General features: G+C 35.5%; 1 protein-coding gene across 11 annotated transcripts in view; it reads left to right on the top strand.

Annotated features, from left to right (window-relative positions):
- LOC132205658 (pleckstrin homology domain-containing family G member 5-like) overlaps window positions 1–21,883 on the top strand; it is a 71,306-nt gene that overhangs the window by 29,689 nt on the left and 19,734 nt on the right. For 7 of the 11 annotated variants that reach the window (XM_059634884.1, XM_059634885.1, XM_059634877.1 and 4 more), the window contains exons 2-4: window positions 803–872; window positions 3,331–3,379; window positions 6,318–6,471. Coding sequence is in view for 7 of the 11 variants with exons in the window: in XM_059634877.1 (XP_059490860.1) it covers window positions 803–872; window positions 3,331–3,379; window positions 6,318–6,471 (273 nt within the window). In the remaining 4 variants the exon portion in view is untranslated. Of the gene's footprint in view, window positions 1–802; window positions 873–2,921; window positions 3,103–3,159; window positions 3,271–3,330; window positions 3,380–6,317; window positions 6,472–10,824; window positions 11,113–15,054; window positions 15,190–15,798; window positions 15,907–21,883 lie in introns of those variants that run through there. The other 4 variants (XM_059634879.1, XM_059634880.1, XM_059634881.1 and 1 more) reach the window with 4 other exon arrangements.

Below are 21,883 nucleotides of genomic sequence, written 5' to 3'. Positions count from 1 at the left end.
TTCTAATTGGCTCATTGTTAGTCAATGGTACAGGTTGAATAAATGTTTCAATTTTATTATACAAATAATTGTACAGGGATGCAAAGGAGAAAGTAGAAGTAGTAATTTTGAAGTGATTTTTTATAATATCAGCAATGGTGAACTGACGGAAGAAATTTAAATGTCATACTAGGCACCGTTTGTAAAAATCGCAGTCTATTAAACCTCTTTTCATTAATTTATAATGAACATATAATGAAAACTTACAAAATAAGAAAATTACGGAGGTCTAGTTAATGCAAGAAATAAATTGAGTACAATTTCAAATTTTGTGTTTCAAGTTCTGCGCTTTATCAGAGCGAGATTCTTTTTTCCAAGTTAATATAATATATTTTTTAAGGCCCCCGTAGCTTATTAGGCTATTGCGATGTAGAGAAATTAAAATATGAAAATATGTATTAAATTTTTAAAACGTTACCGACAATGTTGAATAATCATCAATTTAAAAATAATTAATTCACATAATGTTTTGAAAAACTGAAATTCTTCATTAAAACGGACATGCATTTTTTTTCTGCGGTTGAATTTGCAGAAAGCAATAAATATTTTCTGCTCAACAGTCTGCATGGAATTTTATGTATTATTGAATTTCTTTATTATTCAACACCCAATAAAATCATGTATAAAGTAGTTGTAAGTTGTAAAACTCATCAAGTTCAATTCTGCAGCAAACTAAGTCTACCTCAATCTTGATTTTTTTAAAGCTTAAAAGTGATTAATTTTATCCCATGTGTGTATTAAATGTTAAACGTCTTGTTTATAGGTGACCAAAAGCGGCCGACTTCGACTTGGCAGTGCTCCTAGCTGTGAAACTGATTCTGAAAAGCTTGCGGGTAAGTTTTGGCGGTCACTCTGTGTGTCTATGAATAGACGGGGGGAATTAGCGCGACCATTTTGTGCAATTTATTGCTACACTTGCTCCGTAAATCACGAGCATACGCCTCGCATGAATGAATTACGAAGTTTGAAACCCAAGGGAAAGCAGAAGTTATTGCTTTGCGGCGACCTTAAACTGGAGCAGTTGAAATATCGGTTTAAAAACTCGCCAAGAAAATCGAACAAGAAAGATTTCCTTATCTCCGCAGCTGCCTAAAAGTTGAACGTGCACTTTAATAGAGGGAGTGTGTGTATTTTTATTTTCATTTTCAGCACCGGCTTTTCCCGTGCGTGGAAAATATTTGACGTGCCGACGCGAAAATTTCACATATTTGCGCCGTAAATCATCCGACGGAGATTAAAACCGTGCGCAAATACCTTCGAAAATAAATCCGCTGACAATGCACTTTTTATAGCCGACGAAAAATCCACCCTTCCCGGTTTTGAAAAACTCACGCCCTGCGTTATCTACCTCCGGCTTATTTATGACGTTTCAGCACGACGTCCACCGGCCTCGTAAAAGTGAGCCTGCGTTTGCTCAACATATTAACTGAAAGTCTGTTCGTTAAAATCAAAACAAATACACGAAAACTTCCGTTTCTTTTGTAAACTACAGTTTGTCTTTTATTTTTACTCACAAGAACTAGTCCTAATTTTTTTGGGAATATCCAAATTTATATCCAATTATGTATTCAGGACTTTTGCCTAAAGAGTTTAACAATGCTATTTTTTTTATAAAAGAAAATAACTCGTTTGTTTGAATAAAAAAAATTATGTTAAAAATCACCTGGATCCGTCTGTTCAAAATTTGTTTGCACTCAGCGAAATAGAAACTCTCAGCCAGCTCTCAGCTTGTTATTTTAAATCAAGAACATGCTTAATCATCCGGTTTCTATTTTACGTCAAAACGCGAATCTAGATTTTGGTACCAAATTAGCGGTAGTGTTTTTCGTCAGAGCCCTCCTTCGAGCAGCAATTACTCTGATTCGAATCGCCGACCGATACAAATCCAGATACCGACACTCTGTTATTAGAGTAAAACGTACGTTATTTCGGTCAGATCGCGTGCATAGCACTCCCGTGCTTTCTTTACTTCAAAAATTCACCAAAGGATTGAAAAAGAGAAAAAATTGGAATACTAATAAAAATTAATTTTTTTTAAATTTTAAATTTTTTGTTGTTCTAAATCACATTGTTTGTTGGAAAAGGATTTCCTCCTTCAACAGTGTCGATATTTGCCGCCTTTATTGCCTTATCTTGCATGCCAGAGACCGGCGAGAAAACACCTTGATATTTTTATCGCAACTCTAAAAACTCGCTTGCAAAACTGAGTAATCCTTGCGTGCATCGCATTCCAAAATCAAGGCTAGTGCAGTTTTTTTTATCTTGTCAAATCTGTTTCTTTTTTTTAAGCCAATTAATCCTATTTTCGTAGGTGATTTGTTAATTTGAGGCAATCTTTGAGGAATGTATAATCAATAATAAATTCCTTGTTTTATTAATGAAAAATAAAAGAGGTTTATTTTAAAATTATTTCACTGGGTTTTGGAAAGACCAACAAAGAAAAAAAATTGAATAAAATGGAATTAAAATAAAAAATTCCAAAAATTTTAATTTTAAATTTTCATTCAAAAAGCCAAGTTGAATAATTTTAATATTATGGTAGATCTTAATTAATTGATCCACGTGTATATACTTTTTATTTCTGTGTGTTGTGATTTAATCAGTTTAAAATGATTTAGAATCAGAACGGGGGAGTGGTGGGATCGAGGTATGCAACCCGCTCGACTGCTTCGTGATGCGAATTGCATAGCCATTCATTCCACTTATCCATTCAAACCAACAAAAGTCAAAATGTGCACTTTTGAACGGCAAAATTTGATTTATTTCAACGTCCGTGCTGGAAAGGATGTGTGGAATGCTCTTGCGGTTTTCAAGCTCGATTCTGTTATCGCACTCCTTCCTCAAAAACAAGGAAACAAATGAAGCACAGTGGGGTTCTAGCAGCTCCGGCTCGTGCACACACAATTATTGGATTTTAATTTGTGCTTATACAAGCGCACAACGATTGCGTCGCTTGCCAGTAATTAGTCTCGGTGACAGTTATTAAAAATATTAGCATACGCAGGACTTAGTTAGTCAACGTTATTAATCCCGCGCGCCGCGTCCAATTTCCCGCCACCATGGGTAATTATTACTTTGCCAAAAATGTTTTCAGTTAAAATTTCTGGATTTATTTACAAGCGGAATCGCAAAAGCAGAAAAGGAAATCTTTTTTTGGTTCTTTCATGGATTTAGTTAGCCACAGCAAAAACTCTGAGTTGCCTGATATTCAGCTGAATTATGAATCACTTGGTATTTTGATTGTCTGATAAGCTGATGTGTTTTGTCTGACACAAGGATTTTTACTTGCAGGAAGCGATATCTCATCCAAAAAGAGCCACAAGTTTGATAAACACGAAAGGTAAGTCAGTTTCACCGCTAAATTTTTTGGTTTAAATTTTTACTTCGGAAAGATTTTTTTTATAATAAATTTTCTGAAAATGTATGGTGAAAATACTTCAAAGTATGTAAAACGAGTTCAGAAATTTTTATATCCGGTCGCGTGTCATTTCTAAAATAAATATTATTCAGAGGCATTTTAGCTTTTTATCAATGGGAAATTCCTTTAAATTTTAATTAACAAATAAAATATATTTCCTCCTTTCTTATCTCAATCCCGGGCCTGTTAGCAAATTCAAGCTGGAGAATAATAATGGAAAGCCCAAAAATATAACAAATAAGTCCCAAGCGCGATTCCCGAACGGACAAATGAAATTTACGATCCGCACTGGGAGTGACGCGCGAATTTATACCAAATCCCAGGCGGGTCGTATTTAACACGGAAACGGCACAGTTTTGCCACTTTTTCGCCGCCATAGGCCATATTTCCCGCTCCCGCTGACCATTATTTACAAACTATAGCCGTTGGAAAATGAAACCAGAGCACGCAGTGGAAAACAAATAGAAAGTTAGTGCGTCCTGCAAATCATGTAACTTTGATTAGAGAATAATATAGTGAACTGTTTCTTTCCACGGCGTATACTTTTGAACAAATTCAATCTGTTGAAATAATGGAGGAAGCATGGTTTGTGTTGGTGGCCTACTTTTCTTTCAAATGATAGACGTGACATGATTTTCCAACTGCCTTCTCCACTGACTTCCTCAGAAATATTAATAATTCATTTTATGCGTTGTATTTAATAATTTAAGATAGCAAAAGAAGTTTTTACAGTCCAACGTGATTTTTTTTTTAAAATTTAAAAAATTATTACGTTATATCTTGTGGTTGCCATTTGTTATTTGCTGTAAAATATTCTTCCTATTTTATTGAATTTAATAAAATCAGCTTTGTTAAAAATTTTTATCAATAAAAAAATATGATTTTTAATTTTAAATTAATTACTCACAATTAGATATTGATTGATTTTATTTATAAATGTGTTAATGTTAATATGTTGAATTCATGAAAATTTTAGTTTAAAAGTTTCGCTTGTATATCTAAAAATTCAATCACAATTTGTTGAATTTTCATAAAGAAGGATTTGAATTAAATTAATTATGTAATTTCATCTTTTAACTATTTTATGCCAGTTTATAATGAGTCAACATAGATTCTTTTACATCATTTTTATTATTTTATAATTGGCTCCAATTGAAACTTGATCTACTTGAAAAGCTTCCACTATTCAAATGCAAGCTGTGTCTAATTAGCAGTGCTCGCGGACACGCAGATGCACTTTTGCTCTGCCACACCGTTTGTCACTCGTCGCTGCTGACGCGACCGTCCGATTCACTTCCATTCACTCGTTCCACTCATTGTGCGCGAGCCTGGCATTCATTTGTGCGAAATGCCGTCGCCGCGCCGAGCAGGCCGATTTTGCTCAGGCGAAAACCATTACCAAGATGAGAAATCTCGTGGGAGAACGCGCGACTGACTGTATACGACGCACCAGTAGCAGAAAGTCATTATTTTCCATCGCGCCTCGCTCTCTCTCCCTCGCACACACGCACACAATCATAATCAGGAGCATGACGTCCACACTGACGGCATATATCTTCGAATGGACTTTTTTTTGGAAAGCGCGCGATCGAGATTTTCCGTCTCCGCAGTTGGTTCAGATTTTGTATCATTCCTTTTAAAAAAAAGTTTTTTTCTTCTGAACAACTACAGATAAGATATTTATGACTAATTTTTTAACTGTTTTTGGCGATTCAAATTTTCGTATGAGTTGTTTGCTTCAGAAAGAAGCTTATTTTGTCAGGAGAAAATAGGCTTGCAGATTGATCACACTGAAACTCATGTAACAAGCAGTGAAAAATTACTGAAAATAAATATTTGTTGGTGAAATCCTCTCCACTAATATTTAATTAAATAATGTTTTTATAATTTAATAAATTTTAAGGTTTTACATAGAATCGGGCCAAATGGTATATTTATATGTTTAAGGCTTCTGCAGATTAATGCTATTATTTTTTATTTTTTTTGTTTGCTGTGAAAACTAGAATGAAATATTGACAATGCTCTTTTCTTAGTTAATGATTTCAGCGTGACAAGTTTTTAAACGTCCCTCATAAAGTTCAAAATTTGGTCAATTTTCTTACTAAATTGTAAGAAAATGCATTTTTTTAATTTTATGTGATCATTATTGATTGCAAAATTAAACAAACTAGAGAATCCCCTAGCAAACTGGTATAAAATAGCTAATTTTTTATAGTTTCCAAGCATTGTTTATTCAATTCAAAATTTAATTTAATTATAATAATAGCATGAAATGAGTTAAAAAATGCATTAGTTGAAATAAAAGGAGATATTTTTAAGACGTTTTTACATGGTTTTACTGGAACTGTGCGAAAAAAACTTAAAAGAATGGAATACAAACCAAAGTTTTGAATTTTAATTGGGAAATTCATTTTATTAAATGACTCAAATATTAATATTTTTGAGTCTCAAAAGTAAAAAAAAAAAATCAAGCAAAACAACACAAACAAAGACACTGCTCTACACTAATAAGAATTAAAAAAACACACGTACACTACATCTATTTGAAGAAAGGAGATAATTTTACAAAGGGTTATTTTTCCTATTGTTTACTTTTTACAAAATTTTCATATCTAATTTTTTGTTATTTTTGTTTCATAATAATCAAAATAATCTATTAGATCGATGAGCGAAATAAACGACCTCCCTCTCAAATTGAAAAAATCGCGATCACGTGCTTTTTTGCATTCTACGGGTGATAAGCTTTGAGGAGGAAACCAATCTAGTAAAAGCTTCGCACCTTGTAGCGAGCGCGTGTCCTTTCAGCAAATACAAACAAACGCGCACAGTATATGAAGAGTCGATTTTTTCTTGTTTGCAGCGGTGAAAAGGAAAAAGACACCACTTGGTCCTCGGAGAAAAAACGGCGGTCGAACAAAAAGAACCACCGACTCAAAGCGCCCGCCAATCAGTTGACCAACTCGAGCGACCTTTGCCTCAACACTACTCAGAGTCTAGGCGAGGAGCAGCAGCAGGTAAGAGAGAGAAATTCTATATATCCCTGCTTATATTTATTTGCGTTGAAGCAGCGGCCCAATTTTTATCTCCACTCTCGGGCAGACAATGCCGCCGAGGGGGTTCGCCAAGAAGTTTATTTATTCTCCTAGCCGATATTGCTCGGCGTCTTTTTCTCGTCTTCGGCGCCCAAAGAATTTTACCCAGAAGCGTCTCCGCGAAATATTTTCACAATAAAATGTTTGCTTTCAGTCAAGATTAATAAAAGATAGAACGCCTTAAATGGCGGCAGGACAGAATGTGATCGGAATTTAATTGACCGCTCTCATAGAAATGCGAGACACTTCAGGGTCCATAGCTCGTCTCAATAGGTAGAAATTTTTTTATAAAATGGGTTGGCATCACCAGACAAACTTCAATCGATCATTCCAAGATAAAATCAAGACATCTCGAGATAAAAAAATTTATTTGGCAAAAAAATTGCTCCTTATTACATCCGTCATTTCTGACAGGTCTCTCATGCAGTTTTTAATTTACTTAGAACGCACCACGACCTTGCAAAATGCACATTGCCAAGTTGTACGAGAAATTTATCAGACTAGATTTTAGCAACTTCAGAATTTTTTGCTTATAATAATATTTTTCATTCTCGAACCTCGCAAAGCATATTAATTTTACCAAAATTACTTGTTACTTATCATTTAAATTTTCCCAAACTTCATGATGTTAAATTAATTGCACTAGTAATCTGGTGATTCTGGGAAACATTTTCTGAGTTTTATAATAATTTAATTTAATTTCCAAAAATACCATACCAAAAGCTACATAAATTATAAATAATTAAAATAGAAACCAAACATCGGAGTAGAAAATTTTAGCTGTAGATTAAAGTATAAAATCAGTCTGTGAATAATTTATAGAAAATCTATAGAAATCTAGGGAGGGAGGATCTAAAAAAAAAAATTTATTTTACTTTCAGATCTTTTTTTAATTTTGTCTAAATTAGAATATTTTATTTAACTCTTTCTGAATTTACATTACAAAATATCTAATAATATTTAAATTTAAAAATCCTCAAGTTACCAAAAAATATTTTTTGGTAAATAAATAAATCTTCTTTATTACTATAAACTCTCGTATATTTTATCGCACTAAAAAGAGCCTCGTCGGTAAGCCCCTTGTGATGATAATTTGCATAAATCTACCTGACTTGATAGATTTTTTGCATGCTAAATCAAACGTCGGCACGGTCACGGTCGCGAGCACAGTTGGCAGAGACGAAGTTAAGGGAGAAAAGTAATTTGTGCGGTCAGGCAGTCAATAAGAGTTTTTTTCCCTCTCTCGGCATGTGCGGGTAGGCCGATGAAGCAAGGGTCTTATATATTGAGAGCGTTGGAATTAACTCTCTCTCGCAGGCTGGGCGAGATTTTATCAGATTATATTTCAAAAAGTTTGTGAAAACGAAGAGCGGCGTTATCGCGCGCAGGGCGGAGAGGCCAAGGGTTGGCTGATGGATTTCCCTTTTTAATCCGGCAGCCGAGTTTTGTGTGCTTCTGGTTGCATCAAGCGCACGCGACTCGCTTTTTGATTGCGTTTCCCAGCACACCTAGCTCGGGATAATCAGGCCAGGAAAAGCGGGCACCGTCTGCTGCCGTTGGAGCTATTTATGCTGACGGGGCGGATCATGCAAATTAGTCACTCGCCGCGAAGGGGGATGAAATTTAGCACGCAATCTGCTTTTTTCCACTGAAACGGGGTTAAATTTCTGTTTCTCTCGAATAAATTAGTCGGCTTTGTTTTTCTGAAACAAAGCAAACAGTGCTGGGATGGAAAAGTTACAATAATTTCTCTGAACGCGATTTAGCCTCCGTTCGTGTAAAATTAAGAATAAAAAAAATACTTCTTTATTTATATTTGTGTCTGATAATTTATTATCTTTAATTAGCCTTCTATTAAGTTGCGGAAACGGGAATTTTATTTGGCATAGAAATTAATTATGATTTTAAATCAAATCTGAAAGTGTAATTATTCAAACACCCTAATCTTTTGGATTGAATGAGAGTGTTATATCTTTAAAAGTTTTCCCATTATGAATGAGAATCGAGGGTTGTATATTTTTAATTAATTGTTATTTTGTAAGTTTTACTGTGGAATTAGAAACAATTTACTCTTCAAGAAGTAAAGTAGGAATTTGCAGAGCCAAAAATTGCTATAAAATCCCTTATATTTCTTGTAATTCAATAATAATAGAAGCAGCTAGGAACACACAAAATAATATATTTTTCCTTGCCTCGTGATGTATTGCTAAAAATTCGATTCAAATGAAATTGGTAAATCATTTTTCGTTTTATTAGTAAAATTCCAAAATGAAAAACAATTCACAAATAAATATAATATTTTTCATTTATTTTTGTTCTAACTTTGCACAAATCATGATTTTAATCATTTTAATTTGAATGTTCTAACTGTATCATTTGGATTTTGTTTTTGCTAGACTGGTTTATTTTTATTTGATCTCGTTTTAGATTTATTATTGTAGTAAGCTGAATTTTTCTCTCTATAACTGTCTATAACATTCTCTCATTCTTTTTGTGAAGCCGCGCGTTTCAAGAACACCGCAGTGCAGAAAAGTTTTAATGAGATTGCTGCAAAATGAACTGGCCTCTGCTATCGACAAACGCGTAGGTCGAAGAAATCGGAAGACTATTTCCATCATCAATTTTAACAAGTACAATGGATGGAACGATTTCTAACAATATACGATGTTTCCACTTACTAAAGACAGTAAAGACGTTTTGCAAAAGGCGGAACATAATTATGTGGAAGCTTTCTTTGAGCTGAGAAGAAAAGCGCGGCGGCGCGTGAGCAGGGGGAAAACTTTAACGGACCGTGTTTTGCATGCTGGACAAACTTTCGTCGGCAATTAGCCCCCAACCGCCTCTTCGAAAGCACCTTGGCAGGGCGGGTCCTTAAAGTAGGGACATTAAAAGCCGTCGGGAAATAACAGAAGGCTCCTTAATTGCGCTTTTTTAAAACTCCTTTTTTATGAGCCGGAAAACAATTGCAAGGGTAGGAAACTTTTGCCCGAAACGAAAACACGCTCTCCGAAAATAGAACTTAAAGCAGATTGATTTTGCTTGCGCGTTTATATTTAGAACAGCAACCGTTCACGCATCGTGTTTTGATTGAGTTTTAAGCTCGTGATGAAAAACTTGCGGTCCTTCTACCTGCGTCAACAGCACAGGATCTGCATAGTTAATTGGAAAGGCCCACCGGGCATTAAAGACTTTACTTAGCGGCAGTGATCGCTCATCCTGTGGGCGTCAACCATAAATCAGAGTAAAGTGCAACCAACTCACTTGTAGATTTAATGGTCAGCTAAACTTCCATCATAAACTGAAAAATTACAAAATGGGTGAATTGTATTTTTAAATAAAAATTTGTTGTAGTGAAAGAAAAACATAATTTAATTAAAACAAGAGAAAATGGATAAAATAATCTAATGTATATGCTCAAAGAAAAGTTTCACTTTCAAGAAAATCGTTTCAATACAATTTAAACTTTTTTTTGCGTTTTCCTAAAAAGAAATTTGAATTTAAATCATCTTTTAAAACAAAAACAATGCCGTTTTCTGCCCATTAAATACTTGAAAGCTAGTCCAGAGAATCCATATTGTGTTCCTGTAAAACTCTGGGAAAAGATAGGTCAAATAACCCTCTTTTCTTTATGGTTCGCGTCCCCTAACTATTAATAGTAAGCTATAACTGCCACAATATTTTTCGGAGTTTTTGAAACTTTTTCAAAGAATGTTCATAAATTTTAGGGAAAGTTTCATGTAAATAAATATGGGAAGGTTTCTTATATTATATTTTACTCCAGAATCTCACATTTCTTTGAGAATAAAAATGAAGTCTTTCCATTTGATTTTTTTTCATGATTAGAACGATTATTCTAATTTTGTTTTTAATAAGAGAACATTTCTTTTATCATTTAAAGAATTTAATGTTCCTTCAACTCTGACGTGAATTGAAAATGGGAGAGTGAATTCTTCAATCAAATGTCACGATGAGTGATGAAGATTGAGCGGAATTCGCTCGCCGCGATCTTTATAAACGCATAAAATCTGAAGCGGCGCCAACAACAATGACGCCATGAGTGGCACTGTTAGTTAATACACACAGGCCTTTTCTCTGCGCCGGGGAAAAAACAATGCGTGGCCAAACAAATGAGTTGGAGCGGCGAAACGCACAGCCTCGTCGCTGTCCAGGCGCATCTTCGGTGGGCAGGCGCCGTGGTGTCAGGCGCCAGCATATGAGAGGCTGTCGGTGGAAAACGGCAGGCAGTGTTGGTTGGGCCGACGGACGGTGTGAGCGCTCTCCGAAACGACGGTGGAACCCAAAGAGTCTCGCAGCGGCGCCCCATCGCCCAACCAGCATGACTGGGGACGCAGAATGCTCGGCTCCCTGCGCCGCAAGAAACGGCCCCCGCCGCCCCCGATGGCCACCACCCCCGTGGCCGCAGCGACCGACAGCTTCGAGTCGGATGTGCTTGAAGAGCAGCAGGTCAACCCTGGCAGCCCCAACACGCAGGAGGACTTCCTCAGGGCCACCATGCGGATCTTCCTGGTAGTGTCGCCACCTGTCCGCGGCCAAATGAACCAGGTATGCATTTACATACTGCAGGGATAAAATTATGCAAGAGAAATTTTCAATCGTATCCAAAATCTGGATTTACTTGAAATTGGAAAAGGTTTTCAACCTGGAAAAAGACGAGGCCCGAGGCTTAGACTCCGATTTCAAGTGAAGCAAAATAGTCGGCTCGGATCAGGGAAATAGGAAACCGTGTCTCCGCAGTACATCTTCATGTTTACATAAAAATGTGACAGGGAAAAGACCGTTGACAGAGGATGGATGTAAGCTGATATTTATGAGAATCTTCTATATGATATTTTTATCAAAATTTTTGAACAGTTCTTTCCTGCATGAGACTATCAAGATTTCCTGGCCCTTAAAAAGAATTTTAGATAAAAAAAGAAATAGTAGCAAAAATGTATTTATTTATTTATTAAAATTGTAAATCTTCTCCAGTGGAAGCGAACGCAAAAAATGCTATCAGGATGGCATTAAAATTATATTATGGGTTTGCGTTTTTGATCTAATTTATTGTTTACTCTGCAATTTCAGCAGACAAGTATATCACAAGTAAATAATTTTCTGATTGCTTATAGTAACAAAAATCTTTCGGATTTCTTAAGTAAAAAATTAAAGCGATTAACAAAACACTTTGAAACGATTAGACGAATTAGAAAGAAATGAAAAAGTCTCTAGAATCCTGACAATGAGCAATAAATGAGGCAATTTTGGTGTCAAAAAGTAGTTGATAATTGTTCCTTTTTATAATAGTAATTAGTGGTAATGAGGATTCGAAAATATTAAATATAATCATGTTGAAAAATATATTTAATTTAAAATAGAAAGTATTCCTAAATAGTAAATTTTTATGATAAAGGCAGATAATGTTATTTTATTTTGTTCACTGTTTATTTAAGCGTCTGTCTGATGCTTTAAATCCCAAATTAAACCGTCTAGAAAATAACAAGAGAGCACTGATGCGTAGAAATCGGCATTGTAATTTGCTTTTGAAATTTCTGTGGCGGCTGATGAATAACTATAAAAGGCAGACAATGTAACACGCTAAAAAGATGCAGCTGCTTACTTTTTAGTGAGATAAATTGAAAGTCCAATTTCTGGCATATTCAAATCTGTTCCTTTCAACAATTGGAACTTTTAATTACCATTAATTTGAATATGACAACAAATGGTCCTTAAACTGAAATAAATTAAAATATCTATATTATTTAAGAAATAGAAAATTACGAAAGATCCAATAGGAATGAAATCATGCTGAAGCATCTGAATCAATAAGAAGGATTTTGCGCATATATATTTCCTGAAAAATGCATTGAAGATGCGCATGCATAATTCATTCCGATGACATTTGCCGTGCCATTTTTGCTCGGCGTCTCGCGATGAAAGGCCAGGAAGGTACGTCGGCCCTAGGTGGGCGTTATTATTAACAACTTATACAAAACATCATTTCGGCAACCGCGCTCGCCACTCTGTCGTTTTCATCTTCGCGAAGAAAGCTCGTGGAAAATCCATTTCTCCTCTCGACGGTCATTTTTCACCCAAACTCAAGTGCTACAGAGAGAGAGGGCCGCTCTGCAGACCCAAGTTTATTTCAACCGCTCGCGGCGACGTAATAGCGAAAATCCCCCCGAGGTTGAGGTCGACGCGGCACCCCTGTGAAATATTCAATCGACAAACGGTAGCTGGAGAGAGAAAGCAGGCACTTTGTAATATAGCGAAAACCACACGGCCGAAAAGCAAATGAGCTCCGGCACAATGAATTCCTTTTCGCGGCACCACTCGCTTTTTTCCCGTGATAAACAGAGGTGGTGCGTCTAACAATATAAATAATTAAGCTTTACCTGCACGTTTGTGTGCCCAGTTTTATTTTTGTACCTTTTTCTACTTACATATATATGCTTTTTTCCCGATTCAGTTCAAAACATTTTTAAATCCTTTGAGTTTTAAATCCGTCCCGTTTGATCTCTTTGTGATTCATTAATGAGGCAGCCCAGTCGAGGATTATTCTTTTTCATTATTATTTCTGACACAATGGTTCATGGAATTAAAAAAAAAAATGGCTCATGTAAGCCGGAATTCTTAATTGCTTTTGGTAAAAGTACTGATTGAGTTAGCGATAATCAATTCTGAACTTTGTTTAAGTTATTTTGTTTAGGAATAATTTTAATTTAATTTAATTAGCAAGTATATTTTTATATGAATTTTTTTGTATATTTTATGTTATTTATTGTTGTTCATTTGTCCAAATTTTTTCATGAAATTGTTAACTGATATAATTAGTAACCAATTTCAAACCTTTAGTTCTTGAGATAAATCTTCTCTTGAAAAAAATCATCTCTCATTCAATAGTTATATTTGCCAAGTGTGTTTTTATTGATTGATTTCAAATAGATAGATCTTACCTACCTTAAAAAATTACCAAATCAAAATATTATAGTTATAAAGAGCTAGATTGATTCTTTTGTGTAGAAGAATTTTATCATACAAACAAGCGCAGACATTATTTATAGAAATAATTATCACTGTGCCCAGGGTTGATGCATACTGGGTGGAAAGTGATAGATAAAATTAATAATACTAGTTCAGTTCAATTTACACCACCCTTGATGCACATTGAGTATTGTTAAAGTCATGAAGTGGTCGTCCTCGAAAACGACAATAGAACAGCACGTAGAAGACGTTGTACATTTTTGTGTACCGGTCGGACGGCAACCGATATGCTGCTCACTTGCTTGCAAAACAAAACCACTCTCTTTGAATGTTATGTACACGTGTCGTACATGAGTTGAAATGCAAAATAAATCGCACCCCTTGCCGCTTTTATATGAATCGAGCTTGCGGTATTTGACGTCAGAGCGAAAAAATTCACCCCTGCTGCTGGGAAAACGAGAGCAGAGACGAGAAAGAGAGATGGGCATGCACGCAAAAAGAGATATTTACATCGACGTGGCACACATTTTTTTTCACCATCGCTAATCACGATGAATTGCTGTTGCTTGCTCGCGACCGTCGGGAATCGATCCAGATGTTTTTTTAGTTAACTGAATTTCTCCTTTCTTCTGTCAGAAATTCAATTCTATAGAGTAAATAATCAAATTTATTTTGAGTTCAAATTAATTTAAAAAAATAAGGGAATTTTGATATGTTAAAACAAAACATTCATTTCATATCATCATTGATTTTTATTGATGGTTTTTCGGGAATATTTACATAATATTTTTTATTTTCCTAGCTTAGCTTTTTACAATAGAGATCTTTAACTTTACCAAAGCTTTTCTGGTTGGATAAATTAATTCCATCATCTAGAGTGTGATAATTTCCGAGTTTGTTTTTCCGAGATGCTTAAAGCTTCTTTTAAGAAGAAGATTTGCATAAATCTTTTCAAACAATCTATTTCAATAGCTCAATTTGCATTGTTGTAACCCTTTGAGATTTTTCCTGCAACAATGAAAAAATCATTATTTCACATTTTGACTTTGAAGTTGCATTTGTTATTCTGTTTCTTGTAAGCAGCTAAAAAAAACTGGGTTATTCGCGATGCAAAGTAAGAGATTGCGTTGTTGAGAAAAGAAGTCGACGGCCATAAACGCCCCTCCTCCTTATCACGTCCTCAAAGATCTCCGAGTTGCAGGCCCTCATTTGCATTTAAAATAAGAGTGCGATTTTAATTTATAATTTCCTTATCCTCTGCCCCCGTGTTTTTCTCGTCGTCGCGCGACAAGCGCGCTTTTTCGCGTTTATCTGTTTCAGTCAGCACATAAATTAGCTGAAAAATGCTCTGAAAGGATCGCGAGAGGGAGCATGACGAGAGTATTGTTTTTGACACGCGAGCTGAACCCGAGTCGCCGGAGAAGGGCCCCTTCTACCTGCTTTTTTGTTCCCCAAGCAAAGTAAGTGGTGGTTAAGGCTGGAATTCTGACATCTCGTCCGTCGCTTGCACTTTTGTCGGAAATACTGCCACCAGTGTCGGACACATTTAAGTAGGTCAGTGAGCTAAACCGCCTCTTTGTGAATAATTGTGCCTGTCCGGAGAGAGTGCAGCAGGTCCAAAACACATTCACCATTCCGCCACAAAAGCTTTTCAAAACGGTAAGGCCGATCCAGGCTAATTGTCTAGCATATAATTACGTAAGTGTTCAAGGTTCTGCCTTGTCGATCAAAATTATAGGGCAGAAAATTTTTAATGGAAAAGGTTCACTTTATTGTCATTCGTTTCTTTAAATTATATGTAAAATTTTTGTTTTAATAATCAACTGCTTATTCAGCTTGAGAAATTGTGTTTAAATATGTTAAAAAAAATTAAACTGGCGTAAAATTGTTGATAAAACTATTTAATTTTGTATTTGATATATTGCCAGCTCTCTGACTACCATTTGAAATCCTTACAAAATTTCAAAGTTCTTTTATATATTAAAATGGATCTTATTAATTTATTTCTTATGATGTTATATAAAGTTTGGTTTGATGTAAATTATAATAAAATTCAATTATACTTTTACAATTTAATATTCAAGTTATATGCAATAATCTCTTCTGTGCTTTTGATTACTTTGTGCGCAGTTCGTCTATGAGTGAATAAAAAATCAGCTTATCGCAGCTTCCGTTCCATTAATGCGCGATCCATTCTCTTGACGTCGTCGCGGATGAATATGGGTTTCTATAACATTGTGTCTACGAGCTCCACACAGAAATGCTTTTACAGCTTCCTGGAGCATTAAATCCGTCCCGCAGTGCATTGACTGATTATAATATCCATTGTTCCACTTCTTTAAATTGATCGTGAGATTGAATCGTTGAAACTATAAGGTAAGATTTGAAACCATCCCTTGAAATGTTGAATATTTATTTTATTCCTTCTCGGTCGTCAATGTCGTCTTTCAATGGAAAATATTATTGGAAAACGTCTCTTGTGCAAGACATGTGGAAGGGGTGTCGTTTCCATTCACGCCACGAGCGGGAAAAGAGGAATCTGGGTCACCAAAATCAAGTGATAAATTTTGCTTGCAATCTGTGCGCGCCTCCCTTTTCGCGCTATGCACACGCGTCGCTCTGATAAAGTGGCGGTCGCAGGAGCCGCGCGACTGCGGCAACAGATAATGGGCGGTGGATCGAGCTTTCAGGCCAACAACAGTAAACCCATTTGCGGCGATATTTCAACCTGCTTTTCCCGACCCTGTAAATTTCGGTTTCAATCAAATTACAAATGAGGCTAGGTTTGTGGTTGGGATATAATTGCTTTTGAAAGTGGATTGATTTTTTTGGATTAATTTAATTTAACAAGAAACAAGAATTATTATTTTGCGTAGTAAACCGTTTGGAGGAAAAGGAAATTTGTTATTAAAAGTGCTTGTTTTTATGTTTATTTTAATTTATAACCAACAATAAGGTTTTTAGAGGTACTCAATCAAATTTAAATTAAGCAATATTATTAATTTTTTTTTTCTACATTAAGAGAGTTTTTTTTTTTTTTTTTTTAATTGTTTATCCCTCTTGGGAAAGGCACCAGCGGTAGCAGACAGGCTGCTAAATCGCAAGGGCCGATAACTCGGATTCTCCCCTTTCGGGGCCGATAACACGGTGACCTTGCGACCCACTGGGCCAGGGAGAAGGGAGTGTAGGATGGGTTTGTATGTTGGGAATTTGAAGGATGAGGAAGGTGAGCGGCTGCGGCCTATGAATGGGAACTATGCCGGCATTCGCCTGGAATGTCTGATGGAAACCGCAGAAAACACCAGACAGCATAGCCGAAATTGCAGACGAAATGCCTGCAATTCCTCCCAAATCTGCCTGTCGCAGTGATTAATGCACCTCCTATGATTTTCTGTAGTCCTGTGAACTAGCTGGTCAGAATCAGAACTTTTTCAAGCCCTGACCCTAGCCAGGATAGAACCCAAGGCCTCCAGACTATCAGCCAAGCGCACTAACCACTGTGCCACACATTAAGAGAGTTTGCATAACTAAAAATTTTAATTTTCTTTTTATATTTTCACTGCAACAACCTTCCATCAATAATGTCACCCTAAAAATGTTAATAAGTATTAAAATCTAGCAATTTTATTAAACAAAATAAAGTAGAATTTGGTTCATGTCCAAATTACAAATAATTAATTAAAACAAATCTTTATATTTAAGTCAATAATCCATTTTTTTTAAATTTGAATTTAATTTCATTAATTTTATTTTATTTCATTCAAATCTGACTGTTTTTAAAGTTAAACAAACGGGATTAAGTACAAATTAATTATTTATGACTTTGAAACCGGAGACCGTGTTGACTGCTTTGGACGTTTGCTCCGGGGGCTGCTCTTTTTATTCTGCAATCAAGAGCAAACTGCTGCTTAATTGATGAGCGCCTGCAGCATCAGCCAGCCAGTTGCAAACGAAAACAAAAGCAAAAGCAGGCAGTGATTAAAGATCGCTCTGCTCGTTAATTACCGAAGAATGTAATGGTGTGTTCGTTTCTTCGTTCGACTGCTCCTCTCTGGCATTTGAGGGCGCGCTAGAGAGAGAAATAAAGGCGGAGAGAGAGAGAGAGGATGATGTTGTTTGGCGCTCATTGTTGCTGGCTGCTTTTATTTATGACATATATTTCGTCTTTCAAATTGTTTACGTCAAGTGAGAGCCTCTGAGAGCTCCGTTATTATCAAAGAAATTCTCCCTTCTAGGGCCGGAAGATGAAATTTCCGCGCTCCCTTTCTTTTCTTATTTCATTTCATGGCACAAAGAAAGAAATCCACGGCCTATTTCGTCGTTAGCCGCACATGACCAGCGATGAAGAGAAGAAAAACAGAGAGCTTTTGACTCTCGGCGGGCAGATAATTTGCTGAGGGATTTCTATCCAGGCTTGGGGAGAAGATTAGATTCGGGAAAGGGTTTTCGTCCTTCCACTTTAAATTAATCTTTCGCTCCCAACTTTTCTTGAGTAGAGCTTACGTCTGTGTTGAAAAAGAGGAAGAAGTCTGGATTAATGCTGCACGGCGTCCGATGGAATCCGAGAGGGGTGATTTGGCAGTGTTTGAATATTTAGGGTTAATTTTGAGAGTGAGGAATGCACATCCCGGCACATCCATTCAATTTTAATAAGCTTTAAATAATTGAGGTTTCCACTTCAATTTCTTGTTCAATTTATGGAAACATCAATAATTGTTAAAAAAAAAATACAGCAAGAAAAAAATAATAAAATTACTTTAAATTCTGATGTACATATTTTGGCGAATAAGAAATAGTTAATTTATATTAATATCAATTTATGGATTTGTCAATACTTGTCTGTAATTGTGTAGGTTGCAAAGTTACAAAATTTTATGGTCCCTTGTTAAGCATTTTTTATAACTATCAAGCATTTTTTTTAGTCTCATTGTCAGTCAATCAAATCGCTAGGAATTTTAATCCTCAGTACTATTTTTCCACAAAATAATTTTTTTTTATCACATTGAAATTTAAATTTCTTCATGAGAATTTCCTTGCAAAGTAGCACCAATTTCTTTTTGAAACATGCCGTATAATACCTAAAGGAGAGACTGAAACTATAATTTTTTTATTTATTATTATGGAAAATTAGATCATTAATTTTCATCTGAAACACAGTACGTGTCCAAAAAAACAACACATATTTCAAAATTACAGACAAAACCTTCCTTACGTGCACTTCTTTCTTCACTCTGATTCACTCAAATGAAAAAATGTAATTTTACATCAATATTTTTCACATATTACAATCATTATTAGTGTAATAAATTTACTTAAACCGAAGAACATTAATTTGAAACTATTTTTTGTGTTAGAATTTTATAAAATCCACAACTTTCTTTCAAGGCAACTTGACTTCATTCTTCGTAGGATAATTTCCTCCCTCTAATATATTCCTTGCAACGATAAGGCGCCGCTGCGGAGATTCCACTCGAGCGTTTAATTGACGTGGCATAGGTCACCGGACGACCTTTACGGGGGCTGCGAGGTCAGCGCGGGAAATCGTATACATACCGGATCTAATTTTAACTTTCAACGCAGCTTGTACGCTTCGGGGCTAGACGTTGACATGTGCTGGCGCGCACGAATTTTGAGACGAAATCCCGCTGAATAGTGACGCACGCTATTATTAACCAGGCCCGCATTAGATTAGGCTTCGTATGTGTGTGTTATTTTAGTCGGAAGCTTTTAAGGGAGACAAAAGGTGACGTTTCGGGGTGTTCAGGAAACAAGCTAGGCGACACGGACTGCGCATTAAGCGCAGAAATGAATTAATCTCGCCGCATCCAAGAGCAGAGACAGAGAGCCACTTTCTAAACAAACCGTTTCAGCATATTAACGAGAATCTGCCTGGGATGCAATTGCATTAGCTCTGAGTGGTCCGACCTGCGGAAGTCAACGGCGAACGTTGCTGAAGTGCTAACGTGATCTGAATACCGTGAATTGACCCTCCAGCAAACTAAACACACAGGGAGTGAAAAATAAACACATCTAATATTGCCTTTTTTATCAAACATTTTTCAAATCTGTTTCAAAATGTCTGGAATTTGACCAGTTAATTGAAAATCATAAAATATCACGCAATTTTCAGCTGCCAGCAAAATATTCATGATGGAAAATTGCTGTAAAAATTTGTGATATTTGTTTGGGAAAATATTTGAATATGCAGGAAAAAAATTAAAGAATTTTATATCAAATTGTAAAGGCCCAATTGAAAATAATGGAATGCGATTTTTTTTTTAAACTGAACTTTTCTTCATTTTAAACACTAAAATATGGCAATTTCTTTAAAATACAGTAATCTCTGAATGCGAGAAAAGCTCAAATTTTGGGATTTAGTGGTTCAGTTTTTTATTAAAGACTTTTCGTCACTCTTTTACCGCAAAGTGAAGTACAAGAAAAAAAACAGGATTTTTCATTTGTTACGTAAATTTTTCGATTTGAGAATGATCATAAATTGAATGTATCAAATTTGTCTCTGTACTGAGATGAGTTTGTTAAAAAATGTAATGAAATATTAAATATAATATGGAGAGTAAGAACTGGAAAAATACAAAATACTTTCCGTTGAATAAATTGTACATTAAAGCTCTTCATTTGAACTATTTTTGTTTGAACTCTGAATTTCGTTACTAAAAGGTTGTTTTACTTTTGAACCGTTTTTTGATACTATTTTGCTGCTTCTTTTGACTCGCTTCAACAACTCCTTTAATACATCAACTTGTGTATACTCAATTTGAGAAAACACTCTCTCAAGTTAAAGAAATAATAAACAAGAATCCTCCCCAAAGAAAATAAATACATGACGGAATGCCATTATGAATAAACGCGAGACCGCCAAAAGATCTCTTTGAAGAAGAAGCAGCAGCAGATTTTGGCCATTTACATTCCCGCGCATCTTCTTATTCTTTCTCTCTTTCATATATTCTCGGCGAGTTTTCTTCTCGCTCGCGTGCTCTTCTTTTTTCCGCTGCGCCGCCGTTCCGCTTTTCAGAGCAAACATAGGCGCTGAAATAAAATGCAAACAAGAAACACAAGCGCGCGAAATGCGATACTCGCTCGCCTCACTCGTTTTGTGTTTGAGAGTTTCATTATTTTGCTACAGAGGTAGCTGGAGGAGCCGACGTGTGTCAAAAGTACACCACTGTGCGCTTTTCGCCGAAACCGTCTGAATTTACGAGGAGAGTGTGACAAGCTGCTTTGTTGCCTCCCCAATGTTTTGAATAAATTACAACCTATGCTGCTTCCACTATATTGTTTTTACGCATCCTATAAATTGATGCGAGCAATTTCGTAATGCACACATTAAAATTTATTTTTATAGAAGAATTTCACTAGCCATATTTCATGAGCTGTGGAAGAGAAATTCTTTAGTTTGCTCTATGAAACAGTAAAATTCATAAACTGATGAAATAATTCTCTTCAGTAAAAACAGGAGAATTTATCATTTTAACTAGATTTTAAGTTTTAGTTGAAAAAGTCCAAGTTGCATGGTACTGTATCAAATTCTTCTAAAAAAAAAGAGTAAAATATTTCAAATAATTTTCTTTTAGCGTAAGAGTCAAAATGTTTTGCAGGAGATTTTCACAGAGAGTTTTTTCAGGCGATTCATTGTTATTGTTTTTCAAATAACGACTCAAAAAGCCAACTGAAGAAAAGCTAACTCAACATGAGTCAAAATAAGTAATTTGTTTTTAATCTCACATATTTTAACCAGCATGCCAAAGTGAGGATTTAAAATAAATTACAAAAGACTTTTCAAAAGTCTCTAGACATTCACAAAGATATAATTATTTTATTTCACTGTCACTTTGATATAAAATCAACACTGTTGCTGTTCTTATTTGCATAAAACTTTCGTCAAATATGATAACCAGAATAAAATATACAGGAAACAAATTCATAAAATATAAGATTTTATATATGTAGGGTATATTAACGATATTTGGTTTTCCTCTGTGGTTTTTCCCCCTCAACTTTGGCCAAGAAAGGTCACGTACTGTGGTTGCAGCCTGCAGCCGAATCATGTAGAGCGATTTTTCATTTAGAACAATACATGACCCACACACCCATGGGTGAATTCACGGTTATAACAAGTTATTCATGAGAACAAATTTTACATAAATCGTTACCGAAGCCAAAAAGGAGGTTTTGGTTTCCAATAAGCAGATTAATTAAAAGCGATATCGACAAATAGAACCACTTAAGGAAATTGAAAAACTTTAAGAAAATATAAATTACACAGGCACAAAGTAATTATATTATTAAATTAATTTATGGCACTATTAAAATAATCAGAAAATGGTTTTCTGAT

The sequence above is a fragment of the Neocloeon triangulifer genome, unplaced genomic scaffold, assembly GCF_031216515.1.
Source record: "Neocloeon triangulifer isolate White Clay Creek 2 clone unplaced genomic scaffold, ASM3121651v1 ptg000003l, whole genome shotgun sequence".
In the NCBI taxonomy this organism is placed as follows: Eukaryota; Metazoa; Arthropoda; class Insecta; order Ephemeroptera; family Baetidae; genus Neocloeon; species Neocloeon triangulifer.
This window is presented reverse-complemented; position numbering and strand designations above follow the sequence as displayed.